We start from the raw sequence: 24,424 nt of genomic DNA on the forward strand, positions 1-24,424 counted from the left end.
TCCCAGTCCCCAAAACTTCAATTAAAAACCAAAACTGTGTGTCTGTGTGTACTCTTGTGAATGCCTGAGGGTATGTATGCTATGCAGTACAGGCACCTCTGAAGGTCTGAAGTAGTTGCAGATGGTTGTGAACCGCCCGATGGGTCCTCTGCAATAGCAGCGAGGACTCCTACATCCTGAGCTACCTCTCTAGCTGACAGTTTCTATCTCACCACGCCTTGCATCACAAAACTCATTTTTAAATATATGTACTTCACATGGCACTTGCCTAATATGCTCAGACCCTGGATTAAATCCTCGGTATCACCTAAAATAGGCATGGGGTCTCATGGCTGTAACCCTAACACTTGTGGGGCAGAGACAGAGGGATCAGGTCAAGGCCGGGCCAGGCCAGCTGAGCCTACTTGAGGCCCTGTCTGATGAACAAAACGAACAAGAATACTCAGCCCAGATCCCCACAAAGCGTGTTTTATATAGTTCCACAGTAGTTATCTGTCCTCCTCCTTAGACGGCTTTAAAATGTCTAATCTTTAATGAAAGTCCAGCTACTCCTGATGCTAAGTTGACATTATTAAATGATTTCAGGAGCAAGTTTCCCAGGAAGAAAGAAACCCTTGGCTTCCCTCCATGTTTTTTTTTTTTTTTTTTTTTTTACAGCTGTGCTCATGGAGGCCAGGTTGGCCTTCCACTCCTGATCCCCCTGCCACCTGTTGAATGCTGGGCCAGGCCCAGCCTCCAGGTGATCTACTGAGGAAGAGATAGAGGTTTCTCTGCAAGTTTCAAAGCTTCCCCAGGTTTTAACAGCTTTGAAGTGCATAAAGGTTTATCCCATTTGACTGTATGAAGGCTTCGACAGACAGAGCACCCTTACTTGCACTAGGGATGAGTAAGCTCTTGACTCAGCATATCTGCTATACATGCTGGGGCACAACCAGAGCATCCCGGGGTGTGTGTGTGTGTGTGTGCGCACAGAGTACACCATCACTGGACATACCCGGTGGGAACTTTCCTTCTAAAGAGTCAAACAGGAGCCGTGCCTGCTGGCCATCTTTATTTTTCTTTTTCCTTCAAAGAGGATAACCAAAGATACAGACAGGATTCAGCAAAATAAAACAGACAAAACAAACTCTAAAAGACTGAGCAGTGACATGCTACATTTAACCTAATTTTATTCATGCTTGCCTAGGGATGGGGAATAGATCATTCAATAAAAACATACAGTAAAAACAGGGGGTGGGGAGGGGGAAGGCTTATCATGTACAATGTTTAAACTACAATAGTGATGTACCTTAATTACTTCCATGCACACAAGTCTAACATTACAAGTTTTTAAAAAATAAACACCATTAAGACTTCTAGGAGCATTTTATAATAAATTCCTAATTTTTTCTTTGTAGATAGATCAAGCACCTCCAAAATACAGATTCCTATACACAGTGAGCACTTTACTTAACGTACATGGACAGCCTCAGGACGAGCTGACGTCTCGGATCAGCTCGGCAGGCAACAAACCATAGTGCCAAATGGAAAGAAGGGCAGTTGCAAATAAACTTAAAACTAAGTTAACTTTTATAATTAAATACAGAAAATATACTGATTTGCTAAAAATAAATAAGATGTGATGTATTTAACACTTCACTATAAAGAATGAACACCAGGACATGTATAAATGGTGGACGAGTCTCAATAGTTCACTACGATAAACGCTGGCTAGATAGAAGTGCATATGCCGTGGAGCACTATGGGTGGGTTAGGCTTCGCCACATACTTTTGTTACCTTGAGGTAGATAACACATGTGTACCAAATTCGGCATTCGTTTTCAGTTGCTGCTGGTATCATGTGTCTTAAGAAATGTGTACAGTATGAAAAACTTGAAAATACTAATGAATGAAAAATGTTTCAGGAAAAAAATAGATCTTTTCATGCAATTATGTACAGTCTCACTGTGTAAGTTTCAAGGCAAGGTTTTGTTTCCCGTAAAGCAGGTCACTGGTCTATGAGAATGTCTAATCATCCTAGCGCATCTTGTCTCCTCCTGCACTGCATTGTTTTGCTCTATTCTTTGCGTGTGTGTGCGTGTGTGTATGTATGTGTGTGTGTGCAAACGACATGCCAGTTCAAATGAAAACTAACTCACATGTAGAAAAAAAAGTCTGTTTTACAAACTGAGAACCAAGAAAAATCCTTGCAAATTAATGACACCTTCTGATTCAAGTAAAAAAAAAAAGACTTAAAACATTAGTGATAAAAAAAGACACAACGCATTTCATGAAGAACAAAGAGAAATGTCTGCTGAGGTTTAGTTCAGATGTTTCAGAATGCTGCTGTATGTCTTGTGAGGGATTTGAGGGGAAGATTTCATAGCGGAAGGTGTCAAGGTGGCCTGGATGGACTTGAGTGGGGACCCCACTGGGCTGTGGAACTGCGGGGTGCCTATGGACTCCAGCTGCTTGCTCAGGAGGAACTCCCCACCGCCGCTCAGAAGCCCTGCCTCACGGCCTCTCTCCCCACGCTTCCCTTCCTCCACTGGCTCAGTTTCTAGCATTTCGGAATCCTCCTTCCTGCTAAAAAACTTGTCCAAATAGCTGGTGTAGGTGTTCTCCTTCTCCGCATGCTCGTCCTTCCTGACCTCACAACAAAACTGACTGATGAGGAAGCACTCCTCCCCGCCACTCACAAACTGGCTGTCCCAGGAGGACTGGTACAAGGCTCCCAGCTGGGCCAGGTTAGCCCTTCCCTTTTCTTGCTTTTCTCGGCTGACTGACTTGGATATCAGGCTTTTCAATTCTAGCTGGGACACTGAGCTATTCAAGTCGTTTAACTTGTCAACTACGTCAGCAGACTGATGCTGGGCACTGAGCTGAATGGTCCCCGCGATGAAGGAGTCAAAGTCGAAGCCTTGGCCCCTCTCCCTCTCAGCCAGCTGCTGGGATGCTTCCTCTAGCGCGATCTGCGCCTTGACCAACCCGTTCCTCTCACACTTGGACTTGCCTCTCTTATCGGATTTTTCTTTACTTTGCTCTTTCCAGTTGGAAAGATCTATAATAAGCTTGGGCTCATAGTAATGGTTAACCTCGCTCTCCCTCCACACCAGGTTATCTAAGTATGGTGATGATCTTGTTTTGTAGTTACAGGTGTGGCTACACTCCAGATCGCAGTACTTGTTCTCGTGGTGATCTGGGTACTGCCAGCAGGGTTCAGCAGAGTAGCTGGTGTCGAAGGCGGGATCCTCTAGATACTTCTCTCGGTCTCCATCCAAGTATTTTCGAGGATCAACTTGGACTTCTTCTTCATCGGTGACGTCAGACAGAGCTCTTGGGTCAAGCTGCACCTCATCGATATCAAAGTTGTTATGAATAGGCCAGTCATGCTCCGAGAACTGACAATCGTGGTACCTGAAGCAAACACAGGCATTACTCCATGTGATGACTTTACTTTCAAACAGTGTGCTCTCTGTGGAAACAAGTGCTTTTCACTTGGCTGTTTGCAGAGCCTCCCCATGTACAGCCAGGCTGACCTCACACTTGTGTCCATCCTGCTCAGTCTCCCCAGTGCTGAGATAGAGGCAGACCCACCACACCCAGCTCTGAGTGAGTGCTTTTAAGGAAAAGTACTATTCAGGGAGAACTGTATCAAGGGACAGGAAATGGGGTGAGCAAACAGAAGGGGCATGCCGTGCAGGTGAGACGGCGGACCTTCCCTGAGAGCGGGAGCACAGGCAGCTGCCATGGTAGAGCCCCTTTCTTTCCAAACCAGAGACGTGAGATCTGAAATCTCATGTGTGATCCCCAATCCTGCCTACAATCAAACCCCCTGAAGACTCTGACCCTGGCAGACTGTTATGAGGCACCCCCAAAATTCAGAAACACCAAAAGGAGGCTGCAGAGAGCATCATTTTAGTGGGCACCACCCAGTGAATTCACAGTACGAGGACCACACAAGGCCTTTAACGGAACCCATCCTGAGCTTTTATAGTATTGGAAAAACAGTTACTTTTAGGTCATTTGGAAAACAAATTAAATTGTCACATGTACAAGGAATCAAAATGTCTACTCATTGAGATACCTAGATCCAGGAAACAAAGGGCTTGTTTATTACAAAGCCCTGGGTTTTATCCTCATGATGAAAAAGACTAGGTATATAATTTAAACAATTTTTAAAAACTTTGAATGACTTTATAACATCAGTAGTTTAAAATCAGATTTCAAGATGACTGCTTAAAACAGCACTTTTCTCATTTTTTTGACCAGTGCCTAGTGCTGAATTACCTAAAAGCTATTTAATAAAGATGGTGGCCTAACATAAACCCCAAAGGCATTTATGAAAATGTTAAGACGTCTATAAAGAACACAACATAGAGTACACTGAAAAGTCAGTGAGTTATGTTTTTCTAACTTAGGATGAAGTTACCCACCTTTCCCAGTTATAAATGTGACTGTGTGTTTCATCCATAAGCAAAATGTCGTCCACTTCGTCCTCTATGTGGAAAGGGTGGCTTGAGATGGGCTCATCCGTCGGGAAGGAGTAGATGCTCATGTAAGGATGGGAAAGGGCTTCCTCAGCTGTCAGCCGGTCCATGGGGCTGAAAGTCAGAATCTGCTCCAGGAAATCCAGTGCTAAGGGGAGGAGAGAGTCACCTGAAGACTACCGAAACTCCAGACTCATTCAACACAATGCGCCAGAGCCAGCTGTGGTGGCCTGCAGGAACGCCTTTAATCCCAGCACTCCGGAGGCAGAGGCAGAGGCAGGCGGATTTCTGAGCTCGAGGCCAGCCTGGTCTACAGATGAGTTCCAGGACAGCCAGGGCTACACAGAGAAACCCTATCTCAAAAAAACAAAAACAAAACCAAAACAACAACAACAACAACAAAAAACGAAAATACAACGTGTCTAGCTGGCCATGGTAGACGGGGTGCATTTTTTTTTTTTTTTTTTTTTTTTTTTTTTTGCTTTCCACACAAGGTTTCTTTATGCAGTGTGTAACCCTGGCTGTCCTAAAACTCACTTTGTAGACCAGGCAGGTCTCAAACTCAAAAATCCAACTTTTCAGGTTGGTGGCACTCAGGGAACAGAGGAAGTCAGAACAAGGCCATCACCACCAGCCAAATCTAGACAGTGTGTCTGAGACCCGGAAAGCCACAAAGTGAGACCTTCTCTCAAGCTAAGAAGGTGTGTCTCCCACTACTTACACAGAACACAGAGCACCATAGCAAACAATTCATAAGAAAAAGTAGATTCCACTATTAAAAGGTATGCTAGAAATAAGACTTAAAAGAAGTTTCATATGCCCCTTTCTTTATATCTGGTCATAGTATTATGTTGATCCATATGAAATTGTAAAAAGTGGTCAAGTGGCAACAATTTCATAGGGCTCAACCTGGATAGTTTTAAACTTACACCTCTCTGCTTCTCATTTACCAGCGTTTGAGGGGTGCTCCTGAGTGGCTGGCTAAGTGTGTGTATCCTAGCAGATGGAGATGCTATGACAAGACTGAGAACGCAAGAGGTAGCACTGAACTCAAGCTGTGAAAACAGAGTCAAAGCCCGGCTAGAAATCTGTAATAACCACTGAAGGGGACACCTGCTGACATTAAACACAGATGTCCCCTCTTAGCGGTGCATTTATTCCTTCTGAGCACATCTGAGAAAATGGTGCCCATTTTCCTAATACTTGCCACTTCACACACAAACGTCAACCACACTGAACCCCGGGAGCGGATGACAGTAAGAGGATGCATGAATGAGAGATGAGGGTGTCCAGACTTTGCTTTCAGTGTGCCTGGAACCTGGTGCACACTACGCAGGCTCTCCATCACTGAGCTCCACCCCAGCCCCAACCACTACCATCTTTGATTATAATTCTGACACCTTGATGTCTCTAGCACATGTGCGTGTACAAGAGCGTGCACACCCAGTCTCAGTACGATGCTAGGGGTTAACCAGAGGCCCAAGCATGCCAGGCAAGAGGTCTATCTCTGAGCCAAACTCAGATCCAAGATTTTTCTTTTTCCTTTTCTAGAAAAAAAAAAAAAGTTACCTCATTACAGAAACCTACAGAAGTTAGACCTCTGAACAGGCGCATCACTCCGTGGCGCTGAAAAAGGAACTACCTTTATAGACGAAGTTAGTTTCAGCTCTCACCAAGTTTCTAGGATACTCAAGACTGCACAAACTCTCACATCTAGCACTGCACACTCTGGTCCTACTGCACCAACTCTTACATGTTGGTTCATTTGGATTTATAAATACATGGCCGGACACTTTTGCTTGCACTATGCTCTTCTGTCGTTGCCATGAAGACCTCTGCCCTCCCCCGACTCAGTTCTTTTCTATCTAAATTCCAGCCACTGAGATGGCTCGGGAGTGAAGGTGCTTACTGCCAAGCCAGACAACCTGAGTTTGATCCGATGGACTCTCATCATGGAAGCTGACAATTTTTAAAGATACAAGTGGTTTTTATTTTAGAATATGGCTTACCCACACACACACTTAAAATATGGGTGTTCTGCCTGCGTATTATGTCTGTGTATGACTAGCATGCCTGATGTCCAGGGAGGCTAGAAGAAAAGGCATCAGGCCTCTTGGAACTTAAGTTACAGACAGCTGTAAGCCACCATGTGGGTACTGGAATTGAATCTGGGTCCTCTGGGCTTGTGCTGTTATTAACCACTAAGCCATCTATATAGCCCAATAAAATTATTTTAGTAAGTCACATTCATAGGCATATCTGATTGGTGTCTAACAGTGACAGAACTCCATTACAGCTAATCTGGAGCTAGTCATTTGATATGCTTACCCACAGTAGGTGGGTGGACTGGCTGATTTTGTGTGTCAACTTGACACAGCTGGAGTTATCACAGAGAAAGGAGCTTCAGTTGAGGAACTGTCTCTGTGAGATCCAACTGTAAGGCATTTTCTCAATTAGTGATCAAGGGGGAAAGGCCTCTTGTCGGTGGGACCATCCCTGGGCTGGTAGTCTTGGGTTCTATAAAAAAGCAAGCTGAGCAAGCCAGGGAAAGCAAGCCAGTAAGTAACATCCCTCCATGGCCTCTGCATCAGCTCCTGCTTCCTGACGTGCTTGAGTTCCAGTCCTGACTTCCTTTGGTAATCAATAGCAATGTGGAAAGTGTAAGCTGAATAAACCCTTTCCTCCACAACTGCTTCTTGGTCATGATGTTTGTGTAAGAATAGACACCCTGACTAACAGTGGGAAATGGGGTTAGAATCAGGGAACAGGGGCTGGAGAGATGGTTCAGCAGTTCGCTCTTCCAGAGGACCTGAGTTCAGTTCCCAGCAACTACATGATGGCTCACAACCATCTGTAATAGAATCTGATGCCCTCTTCTTGTGTGTCTGAAGATAGCTATAGTGTACTCAAATAAATATAATAAATAAATCTTAAAAAAAAATTTCAGGGGATGGGTTATGTTTTCTAGACTCCAGGAAAGCAAAGAAATGGACAATAGCCTAAGGGCCAGGTCAAGAGGACAGTGCTGGAGTCCAAGGCCTGGGTCCATCTGAAGCCCTACAGACTCTAGGAAAAGAACACACCTCAAGATGGACGCAAGCTAAAGCCTCCAGAGACAGTCCAGTTACTCCAAAGTCCCCATACCTTCTCGGCTGATCCCCGGCAGCAGCTGAGTGAGCGGTCTGTGTGGCTCAGTCATGTCGTTTCTAATGTAAACTGGAATCACGCTGAGAAGCTCCTGCCGATCCTCCTCGTGCACAACAGGGATGGAGTCGAGGATCAGCTGCATCTGTTCAAGTTCATGTGCACCTGAGTGAAAGCAACACGCCAACTGTAAACACAGCATCCCAGCTGCCCTGGCTAGCAGGAAACGTCCTCAAATCCTTCCCTGCTCTTTTTCCTTGCTGCGCTGAGTCTGGGTGTCCTTGGTGACCTGCTCTAAAGCCTCAGATAAGCTGAGAAAGATCGCAAGGAGGTTTGTGTTTATGAGCAACTCTTCTTTTTTTTCTTAAAGGTGTCTTGCTATTCGATTTGTAAATAAAAACCTTATCATCAAAAGACTCGGGGACAACTAAATATCCACAAGCAAAATAATGAAATTGGACGCCTGCCCTCACTTCACACACACAATTCAACCCAAAACAAATCCTGATCTAAATGTAGATGGTGCACACCATTAATCCCAGCACTAGGAAGGCTGGATCTCTGAGTTCAAGGCCAGCTTAGTCTACAGAGTTAGTTCTAATACAGCCAAGGCTATACATAGAAACCCTGTCATGAAAATAAATAAATATATAAATATAAACAAACAAATAAGTAAATAGAAAACCAAGCTAAAACTATAAAATGCTTCAAAGAAAACACAGAAGTAAATACTGTGACCTTAAAGTAGAGAGCAGTTTCTCAGATACGTTAACACTAAAGATGCAAAAGCCAACCTTCATCAGAATTAAATGTTCTGTGCTTCAAAAGACACTCACAAAAGGAAGACTCTGTACACAGCATGGATCTGATAAGAGACTCCATGTCCACAGTATATAAAGAATTCTTATTAAGTGCAAAGGACAACCCGATTAAAGGGTAAACAAAAGGATGTGGATATCTACAAAGATATTAAAAAGCCAGTAAGAGACTGGCTCACAAAAGGATGTGGATATCTACAAAGATATTAAAAAGCCAGTAAGAGACTGGCTCACACTTGTAATTCTGGCAGCCAGGAGGCAGAGGCAGGAGAACTCATACCCCGTGAGTTCCAGGGCTAACCTGAGCTCAAGTGTGAGATCCTACACCAGCAAACAAGAGGTCAGGAAGCACAATGAGACGATCATGCTCAACAAAGACACACAACTTTCAAAGTGCTGGTGAGGATGTGGAGAAGGTAGAACCTCCACACTTCTCAGTGGCTGCTTTCGAAAACTGTCTAGTTACCATGTGTCATCTAGCTGTCCTATGCCTGGGGTGTGTACCCATGAGAACTGAGAACATGCTCACACAGAAACTGGTACACAAACACTCACAGCAGTGCTGTGCCAAAGAGTGAAAACCCAAACATCCAGCAGCTAATGAACGGAAAGACAGTGTGGCCGACAGTAGGGCGCATGCACAGCATGAATGAGCTCAACAACACTGCCACGGGAAAGCAGCCCAATACATGGTTTCATCCACATGCAATGGCCAGAACAGGCAACGCACAGACAGAAGTAGCTGCAGGATCTGGGGAAACTGAAATAGCTATCTTCAGAAGGATGAGATGTCCTAAAATCAGACATAACCCCATAAATATACCACAGACACACTGAACCACACACCCAACTTTCTGCAGTGCTTGATTTGAAACACAGGCTCCATGAATCCAGGAACCTGGAGCCACATCTCCAGCTGAAACTCACTTTAAATGAGTGTACACCTAAGTTTCCTTAAGAACACTTGGCTTTTTCCTTGCTCCTTTAAGAGCTAACAGCTTCTTCATTGTAAGGACATTCAACAGTGAGTTTACTAGGAAAACTAATGAGAATCAGATATGACTTAAGACAGGAGTGTGGATCCACAAAACACTAAAGTTTAGAAATAAGCTGGCACGTAATAGAACAGCAGGATGCTAACTAAACACTAGAGCAACTTAATGAGTATGTGAATAAATGTTCTCATTTCTTAGTAATATAAACACCATTTTATCTTTGCACTTGAATATTCCAGACTGTATGTAATACGTTCTCTGAAATCTTACATAACCTTGCCTTAGAGGTAACATGACTTCTGATAGATACACTTTTCCCATACAACACTGACCTGCAAAGAGGGTTTTACCAGTCAGCATCTCAGCAAAGATGCAGCCTGCAGCCCACATGTCAATGGCTTTAGTGTAATTATTAGGAGAAAGTAAAAGCCGTGGAGATCTGTACCATTTGGTAACCAATCCTTCAGAAAGATGACCCTGGAAAAGAAATGCCAAACACATTTCAATATCCTTTACTTTAGAGAAAGGGGAGAAAAAAAAAATCATCCTCCAAAAAAAAAGCCATAAAATTCTCCATTACTACTTTGATTTCTAAGCCCATTTTCAAGGCTTAGTATTACTAGAGGCCACAACATTCCCCAAAAGATGGGATTCTCTAAGGCGACCGTCACAAAAAGAGCAGAACAAAATATACCGTGAGGCCTTAATGGCAAATCTAGGCCAAGTTCAACTTGTTTCAGAAGAGAAACAGGGTCTCAGCACAAGCTTTAAGGAGTAGGCTTGCTCTGGATCAGAGGGAAAGGTGAGGGAGAGAACATAGCAGCTCCAAGGAGAGAAGATTCTCTCACCAACACCGCACTCTTGGACCACATGGCTTTGTTCCAGCCTCAGAACAGCAGACACTGTACTGACAACTGCTTTGCAGGTCAGAGAACTAGACAGGTGGTCTGCTTAGTGATCCACAGGCTGGAGTAAAGGTCTGGGTGTGGCTCCTTCCAGTGCTCTGTCCACACCTCACTATGCTCTACAGGGACTCAACCTCTATGGTAAAGGTTGTTTATTAATCTGTACAGCTGAGGGAGGAGGGAGGAGAGCCAGCAGCCATACACCACAGCGTAAGCGTCAGGTCAGAGAGCAGCGTGGAAGAATCCATCCTCCTCTACAGCGTGGGTTCAGGGAACTCGGTTATCAGGCTTGCTGCAAGGGTGTTTCTGCTGACCGACACCCACTCTCCTTTTTTCTAATGGACAGAAGATAGCCAGTAAGACAACATACATGAATGAAGATCTGTTTGTTTCAGACATGGCTTTGGAATGCCACATAATCTTTCAGAGGTTCTTTGTCACCAAATCAGCTCTACTTTTATATTTTATTTCATTTTATTGAGACTATCTCAATCCTAGTTGGCCTGGAACTCACTGTGTAGACCAGACTGTCCTTGACTTAGATAGATTCATCTATCTCTCCCTACATTAAGATTCTAAGACTCCAATTTAAAATCAAAAGGCTAGAGTTCTGATATGAAAAAAAAAAGTTGCTTATAAAGGGAAGGTGCTATGAAGTGACTTTTTTGGCTGTATTTAATTGCCAGTTGTCTAGATTTCATTTAAGTAACGTACAGCTATAGTGCAGTGTACGCAGCTCAGCATCATCAAATGGACAAAAGACAACTTAAAACTTGGGAAAGCTTCGAATAGAACACCAGACCCAAATAACTAGATAAGAACTTCAATTACAGTAACTATACAGCACCTCATGCTTGGAATCTCATTATTTAGGAGGATGAAGACAGGTGAGTCTGAGGTTAGGTTACACTATGCACTAGAATCCAAGGTACCTTGACTACAAGGCAAGACCCAGTCTCAAAACACAAACCGAAAAAGTTGTACAATTCAGAACTTAGTGAAGTTCTGGGGCTGGAGAGATGGCTCAGTGGTTAAGAACACAGGATGCTCTTCCAGAGGTCCTGAGTTCAAATCCCAACAACCACATGGTGGTTCACAATCATCTGTAATGGGATCTGATGCCCTCTTCTGGTGTGCACTCATAAATAAATTAAAAAAAAAAAAAACCTTCGCAGGGCAGTGGTGGCACACGCCTTTAATCCCAGCACATGGGAGGCAGAAACAGGCAGATTTCTGAGTTCAAGGCCAGCCTGGTCTACAGAGTGAGTTCCAGGACAGCCAGGGCTACACAGAGAAACCCTGTCTTGAAATTAAAAAACAACACAAAACAAAACAAAACTACTAACAGATAACCATCCACTTTGAGGAAGTTGTATTTAACTAGGATTCCACTTCACCTTCAATCAAATCCTAGCGCTTTCGAATGAAAGTAGACCTGCATCAGGAAAAGACCCAGTATCAGTTTGGAGGCAGGGTGGAGATAGCTTTCTACGTACCTTATGGGAATAATGAGGATCCATGATCCGTGCCAGGCCAAAGTCACCTATCTTCAGCACCAAGTCTTCAGTGTTAATGAAAAGATTAGCTGGCTTGAGATCTCTGTGCAGTACGTTTGCAGAATGGATATATTTGAGCCCACGTAGCAGCTGATACATGAAAAGCCTGGCATGCTCTTCCAGTAAAGGGCCCTGCTCCAGCACATTCGCCAAGTCTGTCTCCATATACTCCTGAACAATGTAGACGCTATTCAGCTCCGTGAGAGAGCCCACATCGTCTGTTAACTGGCTTCCACTGGGACCAAGAATTTCAAACACTTTCACAATGTTATCGTGGTCAAGTCTTCGAATAATTTTGATTTCACGGAGAGCATGTTTGACACTCTGGGGATCGGTGAGGACAATTTTCTTGATGGCTACTCTTTTGTCACAGTCATTGTCTACAGCAGAAAAGACCAAGCCATTGCCTCCGCAGCCCAATGGTTTTAAGTCCATGTACCTAGAGCCCAGATCAAAGCCATGAATGTTCATGAGACTTTCGAATTTCTCTGCCATTTTGAAACCCTTACAATTGCCTTTTCCTTTCAAACTGTTGAACTTGTGTAAACAAGGGAGAAAACTGGCATCAAAGGAAAGATCTCTCAAAACGGGAGAAAAGCAATCACGTTCCCACGGCACGATGGTTTCTTGATGTTCATTGCAGACGCCAACCAGGCCCGCTGAGTTCCCCTCAGACTTAAAGCTCAAAAATCTCTATTCATACTGAGAATTAAGAAGATTGCAGTGCTCATAGTTCAAGGAAGGGCAGCAACTCTGCAGACATTTAAAGAAAACACTCAAGAAACTCAAACGGAATGAAATGACATAGTATGCACTCAGATTTACTATGCTAACCGACTTAACATGGGACAAAACTGTGAATAAATATGCGCCCGGCAGGCCTCCGTGGACATCCTCTCACAGTGCAGATACATTCAGTGTTGGACTGGTCCTGAGCAGCATCCTAAGGCGCTGGGAAGCACTAGTTCCCTCTGCTTCCTCGCTTCCTTGTCGCTGTGTTTCAACAGGAAGCCCTGGTGACGTTGGCTGATGGACGTCTCTTCTTAGTGATCAGGTGGCTCCAGCTCACCACAATCACAGTCAAAGCTACCGTCCATCTTACTCTGATACAACCTGGGGTGGAAACAAAGAAGGGGAGATCACTACCAGAGGAAACACTTCCCAACCGTACAATGACAGGACAGCGAGGCATTTCCCAGGGACTACAGAAGGCATGGCGACACACACCTATAATCTAGGGAGGCTGTGTAAGATGACTGCATGGAGTTCCAGGCCAGCCTGGGCTACAGAATAAAAGTCTCTCAGTCTCAGTCCGTCCGTCCGTCCGTCCGTCCCTCCCTCCCTTCACCCTAATACACCACATTTAGTCAAGTGGTTAGTTCCCAGACCTCACAGCACTCAATCCTCTGCAACAGGCTTACCAAGTTGGCATTTTAGAAATGGCAACCAGGGAACCTGAGAAGATGGGTCAGTGGCTAAGAGGGCTGGCTGTGCAAACATCGACCTGAGCACAACCCTACTCCCCATGTAAAAAGCTTGTAATCCCACACTGTGGGCAGTAGATCAGGAGGACCACTGGACCCTGTTTCAGGGATGTAAGTCAAAGAATGATACAGCGGGATGCCCAACACCGCCCCCTGGCCTCTGCATGAGTACAGGCATGTCTGTACAAAACAGGCATGCATGCAACCCACCCCCACTGCCACACACACACACAGACACATACCACAAAAATGTCAACCAGTATGGAAAAATCGCAATTTCTTTTTTTTTGTTTTGTTGTTTGAGACAGGATTTCTGTGTAGTTCTGCCTGTCCTGGAGCTTGCTCTGTAGACCAAGCTGGCCTTGAACTAACAGAGATCTGCATGCCTCTGCCTCCCAAGTGCTGGGATTAAAGGTGTATGCCACCAACATACAGGACAACTTAATATGTTTATAGAATTTTTTACAAGTAAAATTCATTTGAAAGGTTAAATGTTAATAGTGCTTTTCTTTGGAACATTGTGTTACTATTATCAACTAAGTACCAGTATCCAGTAAGCAAAGTCTAGCAGCACAAGATAAACTTGGGGAACACACTTCGAAGCTGGTCAAAAATGGGTAGCTCACTCGGGACACCACTGACTGTCAGGGAAAGCAACGTTTCTTAACATTTCCAACTGCAAACACTGGGGTTGTAGGACTCGGGGAGGCACATTTGTGCCTCTATGCCTGGCTTTTACATCAGTGCTGAGGACTGGACTCAGTTTCTCAGGCTCGCATAGCAAGCACTTTATTCTCAGTGATCTCCCTAGACCCTAAAAAACATATTTTAATAATCCATTAACATCAAGTTTGAGAAGGAATGAAAACAGGGAAAAAAAAACAGAATATTGATAACAGTATTGGTGGAAGTTTAAAATGATATAAAAGAAAGCAGGACATGATGGCTCACACTTGTAATCCTAACACTTGGGAGACAGAGGCAGGTGGATCTCTGAGTTCAAAACCAGTTTTCTTTAAATAGCAAGTTCAAGTCCAGTCAGGGATACAAAGTGAGAATTTGTCCCAGAAAATGGAAAATACATAAGAATAAAAGAACGTTAAAGCAACACAGTGTAAACACAAAGGAGAAGGAGTACAGACCAATGAGCGAGGACCATCCTTGGACCAACTATTTCTCTTTCAGGTAAGCCCCTAGAGAGACACTTTTTTTTTTTTTTTTTTGCTTTTTTTCAAGACAGGGTTTCTCTGTATAGCCCTGGCTGTCCTGGAACTCACTCTGTAGACCAGGCTGGCCTCGAACTCAGAAATCCACCTGTCTCTGCCTCCCAAGTGCTGGGATTAAAGGCATGCACCACCACGCCCGGCTGACACTTTCTTTTTATGTTGTTGGGTTTTTGGGGCTGGGGGTAATGCCCCCTACTGTATAGAAACTTAATTTTCTGTTCTAACTCTGGACTGGACGTGTATCAGGAAGGCTATAACAACAGTCTTAAAGGTACACGTGTACACACACACACACACACACACACACACTTGCAAGCACATTGCAGCTTCTTAGGGTTAAGTATCCACCTAGCCTGTTCAGAGTGACAGCCTCTGAAAGGCACTTGCTCACCTTGCTCTTCTCGGGAGACTAGTGAGCAGCCTGGGTTAACTGGAACTCAGCCAGCTGCCTTGGGAAGGGACGGGTTGAAATCTATTCTGTCTCCTAAGCCTGGCACAATGGTACTGTTATCAAATTCACCCTTGTCTGCGATCATGCCTTAACACTCTCCAGTTACTGAGCTCCCGGGCCATAGAAGGCCACAGCTTCGCTGCCTGCTTACAGGCACTCCTTGCTCCTCAGGTTGAGTAGCCTGAAGTCTTATCCCTTTCAGGATCTGGACCTCAAGGAGGCCAGTGATATAAACCAGTACTGGCGAATCATCTCAGGAAACTAGAGAGACAGCAAGGTCTAACAGGCTTGTTCCATGTAGTATCAGTAACTACTCAGCTCCCCTCTGTCCAGCATATATCTTCTCTACCTTCTTCCTGTCCACGACTTCATCAGTGACCAGGGAATACAAAGCTTATTATGAAGCTCAGCTTGCCTGGAACTCACTACAAGGACCAGGCTGGCTTTGAACTCACTGAGTGCTGGGATTAAAGCTCTGCACCACCACAAGACTTTGCTTCTAAAATGCCACACTGACATAAGATTAAAGAAATATAGGAACAAACGCAGGACCACAAGCATTTGAGCAATTCTTTAGATACCTTTGGATGTCTACAGATTCCCATCGGATTTGTGTGGCAATCAGGATAGGTCAGATAACCCCCAAAACTTGGCAACTTACTCTATGTCACTACGCCAGAAGCTCAATAGAGTTGTTTTCTAAGCTAGTGAAGACACCACCTTTAGTACTGACTCTCAGTGCACCAAGGGTCTCACAGGAGCATCTATACCTGTCATCCCCATATTGACCTATGACAGACCCAAGCAGGTCACACATCTATCTCAAAGACACAACGAAAGGAGTTGAAGAAGTGTTATCCCAGAGCACAGAGGATTAGACCTTAACCGTTCTAAGAGTCTAAGAGTCAGTTCTTGTAGCCATCCATCTCATTCTGTCAGACAGAGAACCCTGAAGGCTCACTGTGTGCCAGCCCTGACTCAGAGAACCCACGTCTGAGGGCTTCCCTCCTGCTCTCTCCCCTGCATCTGCCCTTTCTCCTCTTACAGCAGCAAGCACTCTCCTCTTCTCCAAGGTTATTCTGCAGATTCTTTACTCTCTCTCTCTCCCAGGACACCACCCCTCTTCCGCTACGGTGCCTGTGTGCTTTCAATGAAAAGGTTTGAGACTAAGCCGTTTACTAGCATTTTCTGACCATACATCCGGCAGTTACTAGGTGCCCTATAAACTAACTGTGCTGAATGAGTAAACAGCCTAGCCAGTGAGGAGATGAGCCATTTGGAGGAGCTAAGCCCTATTCTCAGATTTTCTAGAATCTAAGGACGAGCCTGGCCACCGGAGAGTGTCTGTGAAGATACATTTTCCAGGCATTCCCTCAGGAGCCTCACCCCACCGTAGACATGAAAACCTGTCAACAGGAAAATGCAACTGGTTTCAAGCCTGGGAGTGCAGAAGCCAAAGCTCTTGAGCTTTGTTACGCCCCCCTTTTCCTGTGTGGAGGTGGAGGGACAGACCGTGTCGGGGAAGTGTGCTCCACGGAACCACAGACGCAGCCTCTGTGAAAGCCGAGGGAGCCCAGGCAGCACAGAGCACGTGTCTGTCCGACCTCCACACACTGTAGTCCTCGCAGGGTCTAAGGCACCTAGGCCCTTCCCAAACCACAGGTGAAACCGATCACCACTGTCCTGGAGCTGAGCCTGCTCCTGGTACAGGACCTTAGAAAACTGTCCAGAAACAGTGGGCTGACTCCACCAGCAGTGCTCCCAGCCACTCAGGAGGCTGACACAGCATCAGTTCAAGACCAGTCTGGGCAACAAAACCTAGTCTTAAAAGGACTGACATACATGGTTCTGCAATCGAGCCCTTCCTATCCCAGCACCCAGGAGGTTCTAAAGTTGACTCCCATCCTTGACAATTCCAGGGGATCCAACACACTCTTCTGACCTCCAGTCACCAGGCACAAATATGGGGCACATACACTCATTCAGGCAAAACACCCATACTCATTAAAAAAAATTCTTAAAACATCTGTTTTCATTAAAATGTCAAGCCCTTCATCAGAGAAGATACTATACTGCTCTTGTGCCCGGCAATATAATTTTTCACCATCAGGATTAAGGAGAAATCAAACTTCTAAGGGGAGCTTCATGGCTGTATGTGAACACAGAGTGCACGTCCCTCTCTCCAGCCCCTTTCTTTCTATTGGTATTCAGTGAGCACAAAAGACTGGGGAAGTCAGGTATGGTACCCACTCACATCTAACCCCGGCACTTAGTGAGGCACAGAAAGGAGCGCTGCTGCAAGGCTGAGGCCACGCAGGCCCACATATGGAGAGCATCCCCAAAATAAAAGGGGCTTGAAAACCCACCATGTCCAAAGCGGCTGCCCTCTGAGACATGAAGCCAAGACAAGGATCCGCCTCCACAGGATTGGGCATCTGCAGAAGAACACGTTCAGAGTCTCCTAGAGCGGAGCCAAGGAAACATGGCGCTGCACTGGAAAGCAAGAGACTAGCAGCTCCTGCAGGCAGCAGAGCCAGGAGTTGGGCTGGAAGGGGAGAGCTCCAAGGTTCCGGGAACTAACCAGTCCTTAGAAATACCTCTCAGAATTCTTCCAAAATAGATTAAAAACAAAAACAAAGCCCAAAAGAATTCACACCAAACCGGTCTCTCTCACACACACACACACACACACACACACACACATCTCTCTCTCTCTCTCTCTCTCTCTCTCTCTCTCACACACACACACACACACACACACACACACCATAAAGAACAGCTCTTAAAGTCAGTCAGGAGAAAGAAACAAGTGTGTATCAGGGGAGGACTGAGAACTGATCATCACTAGCAGTGAAACAGAAGCCTGCAAGAAAGCCAGAAAAATGACGATGTCACCAGAGAAGAATGTGAGAAACACATTATAAATCGTATCATAGTTCACAGTATCCTCCATGATGTCTGCACTATACTTTCCACAGGGTGGCCATAAGCCATAGATGGAGATTCATTAACTGAACTATGACTGACTCCACTGAAGGACCCATTCATTCATTCATTGGATTTTATGGCACTAGGGATTGATCCAAGTAAGAGAAACAGAAGGAAATGTGTGTGCGTTGTTGAACAGGACTATGGGAAATTGACACTGCTTTCTAACAGCCATTAAAAAAAAATAACCAGGCATAAAGTAAGTTAGGGGGCAAAAAAACCTACCATCACTTCGGTTTGTACATAAAGGAGGGAAGAATTACCAAACTGAGACTTAGATATCTAATTTCAAATTTAGTTAAAAAAATAAAAATAAAAATCTAGCTGGGCGTGGTGGCACACGCCTTTAATCCCAGCACTCGGGAGGCAGGAGCAGGCGGATTTCTGAGTTCCAGGCCAGCCTGGTCTACAGAGTGAGTTCCAGGACAGCCAGGGCTACACAGAGAATCCCTGTCTCAAAAAACCAAACAAAGAAAAACAAAACAAAACAAAACAAATCTAGATTACTAGGAATACAGCTCATTTGGTAATGTTTGCCTACCACACAGGAAGGCCCAGCTCAATCTCCAGCAGCACACAGAACCAAGTTACAGCCTGTAGCTGGAGCAACACATCCATGCCACTCTTTCACACACACACACAGGTGTGTGTGTGTGTGTGTGTGTGTGTGTGTGTGTGTGTGTGTTTTCTGGCTGCAGAAGTAAATGTTAAGGTTCTTACATGCCAAAGCCTTTGAAGTTCTATGTATTACTTTTGTGTCTATGATCCACGCTCGTCACGGCATGCATGCAGAGGTCAGAGACAACTCTGGCATCTGACAATTCTCCCCTTCCCCCTGCACATGAATTACTGAGCTCTAGCTCAGGTCACCCGGTTTGCGTGGCAAGCACCTTAGCCTGCTGAGCCATCTCACCAGACCAACATTCTAATAACTTTTAAGCCACCGAAGTGAAATGAAAATCAAATGAAAAACTTGATGAACTAATTTGCTTCCCACTGCTGTGAAAAACACTGTGGAATAAAATGACCAACTGACCGAGAAGGAGTTTACTTCACCTACTACTCACAGTTTATCATAAAGGGAAGTCAGGGCATAAACTCAAAGCTGGATCCTGGAGGCAGGAACTCAAACAGAAGCCATGGAGAAACCCTGTTTATTGGCTTGCTGAGCCTGCTTTCTTTCTTGTTTGTTCCGGGAGTGGTTTTGTTTGAAAACAGGCCTTCACTGTGCAACCCAGGCTGGCCTGAAACTCAGATATCTGCCTGGGACCTTCCACACCAATTAATCAAGAAAATGCCCTACAGACTTAACTACAAGACAATCTGATGGAGGCATTATCTCAACTGAGGTCTCTCTTCGCAGATGACTCTAGTTTATGTCAAGTTGACAACAAAATATAAAGATAAATCATAGTGGAGGGGGGATGGGATAGGGGGTTTCTGGGAGGGGGGAAGCCAGGTAAGGGGATAACACTTGAAATGTAAATAAGTAAAATACAAAAGAAAGACAAATCATTTACTATATCAACATTTAATGTTTCTAAAGGGCTGACTTGTTTAAAAGATAAACCTTTTATAAATTGCCATTACTCCTAAGTCAGTAGAAGAATCACTTGAGTCAAGGACTTCAGAGCCAGCCCAATAAACATATTCAGAACCTGTCTTTTATTTACTTACACACACACACACACACACACACACACACACACACACACACACACACTTCTTCAGACACACTCTTTTTAAACAGTAAAGAAAGAGGAGGCCGGAGAGATGGCTCAGTGGTTAAGGGTGTTTGCTGCTACTGCAAGACCAGAGTTTGAGTCTCGGCACCCAACTTGAGAGGCCCACAACTGCACATAACTCTAGGCCCAGAGGACCTGACCCCTCTTCTGACCTCCTCTGGTACTATGTGCAGGCATGAGCATGCACACACAGATTTTTAAAAATCATAATTTTTTGTCTGTTTTTTCAAGATCAGGCTGGCCTTGAATTTAGAGATCCGCCTGTCTTTGCCACCCAAATGCTAGGAGTAAAGGTGAGCCCCCATACCCAGCAATAAATCTTTAAAAATACAAAAAAAAGCGGGCTGAAGAGATGGCTCAGCAGTTAAAGAGTACTGACTGCTCTTCCAGAGGTCCTGAGTTAAATTCCCAGCAACCACATGGTGGCTCACAACCATCCGTAATGGGATCTGATGCCCTCTTCTGGTGTGTCCGAAGACAGCTTCAGTGTACTTATATACATGAAATCAATCTTAAAAAACAAAACAAGACAAAAAGCAGACATCAAATTCTCGCAGCCAAGCTCGATATCACATGGCTGTGATTTCATGAGAAGAAGATAATCCATTTGTGGCAAGGCTGGGCTATGTAGGGAGCTGTCTCAACAAAACAAAAGTGGGAGGGGCGCCTCATCAGGACATACTATATTTTTCAAACCCACAATTGAGAGAAGAGGGAACTGGACTCATGGGAGCCACTGTCACCTTAATAGCATCAGTGCCCATGAGCAGCTCCCTGGCAAGAAGCCATGGAGTACAGTCATGTCACTTTTATATTTGTAAACTCTTGAGTACTAAGCAATAAAACTGACCGAGACCCTGGTACTATAGGCAGGTTAGAGTGTAGAGTCCACTTTTAAAACAGCCTGTCAGGGCTGGCAGAGGAGTGCCAACAATGTCACAGAGAGGTGACTTTGGAGGTATCTTCCTGGTTTAACAGGAGCCCTGAAGTAACACACAATTCAAAGGAGCAATGCACACAAGGAACTGAAAGCAGGGGAGAGAGGGCTGCCCACCTAACCTCAGGAATCCACACCTCAGGGAAAACCTGCCTGCTTTTAACTTCTGAATACGAACAACCACTGATTACCTGCATTTAAAAGGCCCACATGCTCAATTTCTAAGTCCTGTGATGCTTTGAAACTCTCAGCCTTTTTACATGTGTCTCTGTGTTTCCTTTAGTAAGGGAGAGTGGGTCTGAATTAATCAGAGTTAGAATTACTTGTGTAGAGCATGCAATACAACTTCAAAATGTCTCCAAAGACTTAATTCAAACCCACGATACAGTCACTGCCCAGGAAACTTCCCAAACAACTTTCAGAAAATGAACAGTGAAGAGAAAATAACAAATGGGTGGGGGGATTTTTATATATTTCCTCCATTAGGAAACAAATTGTCACCTTCAATATGTCTTGTTTCCCCTCAAAATCTTGTAGGCAGGTCTCCCACACTCAGCAGACTGCCTCAACCTCACAGCTCAGGTGGGCTCTGCCTGAGCAGCGGTGGCTTTCAAAGTGAGCACAACCCCAGCTCTGCCCTCCTTCAATCTTATTTTACACCAATCTGTTATTGCAGGCCATGAAATATGTTCACTATTTTATTACCGAGCTTCAGCTTAAATCCTAAATTTGGAACTATCCATTCAGTTTCTCTCTTTAAAAACTGATTGGAAACAGTGTTTGTAACAATGCCTGTTTCAACCTGTCCTCATTAAAATAGAAAATTCACCAGGCTCGGGGACGGCTCAGCAGTTACAAAAGCTGGCTGCAGTTCCAGAGGATCCAGGTTTGATTCCTAGCACCCACATGGCAGCTCACAAGCCTCTGAAACTCCAGTGCCAAGAGATCCAATGTCTTCTTCAGGCCTCTCTGAAGGTACCAGTCAAATGGTGCACAGACATACATGCAGGCAAAACCCCATACTGATAAAAATGATAGTAATAATTTCAATATACTGAAAATGCATAAATATCACAAGAAAGTATGTTTTACAGTTCCTACTAACAACACTTAAACCAATACCTTATAGATGATCAATGAAAACTAGCCAATTTCCACCAAGACTATAATGTACTGTCTGTCCATATATAACTTCCTAAAAAAATCTCTCTTACTAGCAGCCAAAGACCTGTTATTATCAAACATTTAATTTCAGCAACTAAACAGCAATTGACTTTATCTTTTCTCTCAACAAATGTTACACAATTGTACCTGCAGGGTACTGGATATCCTTTTAAGAGCCAATTTAAGAAGCCATTAGTTTTTTTGTTTTTTGACACTATCCTTCGGAGAAAAAGAGATTTCTGATATGGACAGAAACACTTTAGCCTATCATTTAAAAAAAAAAAAAAAAGCCACGTAGTAGTGGCGGCAGTGGGCAGGGTGAGTCATCACCCAACTCCAAAGTTGCAGCCTTCCTTCTGTGCCTCCTCCCACTGGACCCCAGGCCCTTCCCCGGGTCCCCTGAGTCAGCAGGCCTGCGAGGTTGTGAGTTCTTAGTTCTCACATCCTCCGGGAACTTACATAAAATGCTGCAGCGCTCTCGGCACTTACACTTGTCTTTAAAACCGTTGTCTTTTCTACTGAGAAACTAAATGTTCCGCAAGCCAGTCCTCCCCAGAATCTTTTTTAATCGCAAAAAGTGGGCAGGCTACTTTAATCCTCTCCTGCAAATGACTAAACTGCAAAATATCCTCATATAGAAAGCTGACTTTAAACAATGTTTCATTTTCCCAGGGTCTTTTTTTTTTTTTTTTCAGGAACAGTAATACTGAAGCGATAGAACTGTCTGCTCAAATCTGACAAGCTTCCGAGATGACAATTATTAATTGGGACATCAGTAAAGCAAGATTTATGATGTAATTACATTAATACAACATATATTTTTGTTAAAGCAGCTTACAAACAGGTTTTTAACAACTACAAGCTAAAGATATGTTTCTTCCACTCAATTCAAAATTATTTCCAAACACTAAAATCTGTCATTTCTAGAAACTCTCAAGCTGGGGACAATGGTGCACACGTGTTAAACCCAGCAGGAAGCCGAGGCAGGAGAATCGTTACTCAAAGCCTAGCTGGGACTACGTGGCGACTGTCTCTGCAACCAACAAAATCCCTTTGAGGACTGGACCCTGGTTAGACCCCACATTCTTCTCAAATTCTTTCCAACGCAGTTCTCCAACGTTAAAGAGACAGAACGTCAAAACCCAGAATTTTACCAAAATAAAAACGCTAGAATAATCAACAATTTATTCTGAAGCTAGCTGCTCTTCGTTTGATGGCCTGAGAACGTTTTTATTTCCCCCTCTGACAATCATCTATCTGTATCCATAAAAAGTTAATACTGCCTCCGGACTCTTAGCAACGAACACGAACTGTTTAGATACTGTAAAGAGACCTAACTCCCCTTTACCAAGTCCCTGCGCTCCATCTTTCCTACTTTCAAGTCAAAGAAAGGTAAAACACGAAAGCGATCTAAAGGAGCTTGCTGCACGCAGCTTCCCCAAGGCACCTGAGCCGGAGAGCCAAAGCCAGGCAGGAACAAAAGGCGGCCGAAAGCCCTCCACTCCTCACAACTCCCAAGTCCGATCATAACAAGCTCCAAGTGAGGAGGCCTGTAACCGGTAACGTACGTTTTCATCAGGGTGTTTTTCCGGATCACACCTTAACGTCCGGAAAGGTGTCAGGAGCCCTGTCTCAGGCCGGTCCCCGGCACCTCGTGGACCGCCAGGCACAAACTTGGGCGGACTTAGGGGCAGGAGCAGAGCGCTACGCAACGTGCCGGAGACTTTGCCCGGCCGGAGTCAGCTGAGGCCGAGTCACCCGGGCAGGCTGGGGAGGGGAGGAGACAGGAGAGCTTGAGGGAGGCAGCGAGCCAGGAAGGCAAGCCTCCACCGCCTCAAGCGCTCCTGGACCACCGCCCTCGCCTGCGCGTTGGCGGGGACTCGAACCCGCGGAACCGGGCGCGGGCGGCGGGGACTCGAACCCGCGAAGCGCAGCCCGGTGCAGGCGGCGGGGGCCCGCCAGCTATGCCTGCGGCCGGCTGCCCGGCGAGGGGCGTGCCGGGTGGGAGGGGCGCGCCGGCCGCGCCGCCAGCCCCACGCGGGGACCTGGCCCTCGCAGCCGGCCGCGCCGCCCGGGCTGAGCGGGCACACGGAACAAAAGCGTCTTTGTTGAGCGGCGGCCGCCCGGAGGGTCACACACAATGGACGCGGGAGCCGGCGCCGCCGCCGGGCCCTCTGCCGCTCCCTCCCGCGCCGGCCCGCACCCGGCCACACACACATACACACTCACGGGACTTCTCCGACTCATCGACAGAGTGCAGGGCCCGCGGACAGCCCTCAAGGTCGGCTCAGGTCTCCGGCTGTGCTGGCGGCAGCGGCGTTTCCGAGGCTCTCGCTTTGCCGCAGTCGCCGCCATGTAACCCCGACCCGCCAGAGAGGGCGCGGAGAGAAGGCGGGGCCTCGCAGAGGCACGCCCCCTCACGTCACAGGCTCACTCCACGGCGGCCCCGCCCCCGCCAGCCGGGGAGCCGCACGCGCCGGAATTTCCAACGCCCGTGACTGCGCGCGCCGCGGGGGCGGTCGGAGCTGCACGCGGCCTGCTG

The 24,424-nt window shown here is 45.6% G+C and overlaps 1 protein-coding gene across 3 annotated transcripts; it reads right to left on the reverse strand.

The window, feature by feature from the left end:
• Nucleotides 1-1,030: 1,030 nt before the first annotated feature.
• On the reverse strand, nt 1,031-24,265 carry Mapk6 (mitogen-activated protein kinase 6). 3 transcript variants are annotated; one of them, NM_015806.5, is made up of 6 exons: nt 24,112-24,265; nt 11,828-13,000; nt 9,759-9,903; nt 7,614-7,778; nt 4,416-4,617; nt 1,031-3,396 (listed from the first exon to the last, which is right to left on the reverse strand). In NM_015806.5, the coding sequence occupies exons 2-6, from the start codon at nt 12,380-12,382 to the stop codon at nt 2,301-2,303; spliced, it is 2,163 nt and encodes a 720-aa protein (NP_056621.4). In that variant the 5' UTR covers nt 12,383-13,000; nt 24,112-24,265; the 3' UTR covers nt 1,031-2,300. The 3 variants fall into 3 exon arrangements, with proteins under 3 accessions (NP_056621.4, NP_081694.1, XP_011241069.1); NM_027418.2 differs by lacking the exon at nt 24,112-24,265 and adding an exon at nt 23,451-23,608; XM_011242767.3 differs by having other exon boundaries at nt 1,035-3,396; nt 24,104-24,187.
• Nucleotides 24,266-24,424: the final 159 nt, after the last annotated feature.

The sequence above is a fragment of the Mus musculus genome, chromosome 9 (genome assembly GCF_000001635.26).
Source record: "Mus musculus strain C57BL/6J chromosome 9, GRCm38.p6 C57BL/6J".
Classification (NCBI taxonomy): domain Eukaryota; kingdom Metazoa; phylum Chordata; class Mammalia; order Rodentia; family Muridae; genus Mus; species Mus musculus.

Excerpts from the sequence above, each read along its gene's own strand:
- Mapk6 (NM_015806.5), bottom strand. The coding sequence starts at position 12,382 with ATGGCAGAGAAATTCGAAAGTCTCATGAACATTCATGGCTTTGATCTG. Across the intron at positions 4,618-7,613 it reads GCCGGGGATCAGCCGAGAAG|CACTGGATTTCCTGGAGCAG; the intron begins GTATGGGGACTT and ends TCCTCCCCTTAG. Across the intron at positions 3,397-4,415 it reads CACATTTATAACTGGGAAAG|GTACCACGATTGTCAGTTCT; the intron begins GTGGGTAACTTC and ends TGTTTGCTTCAG.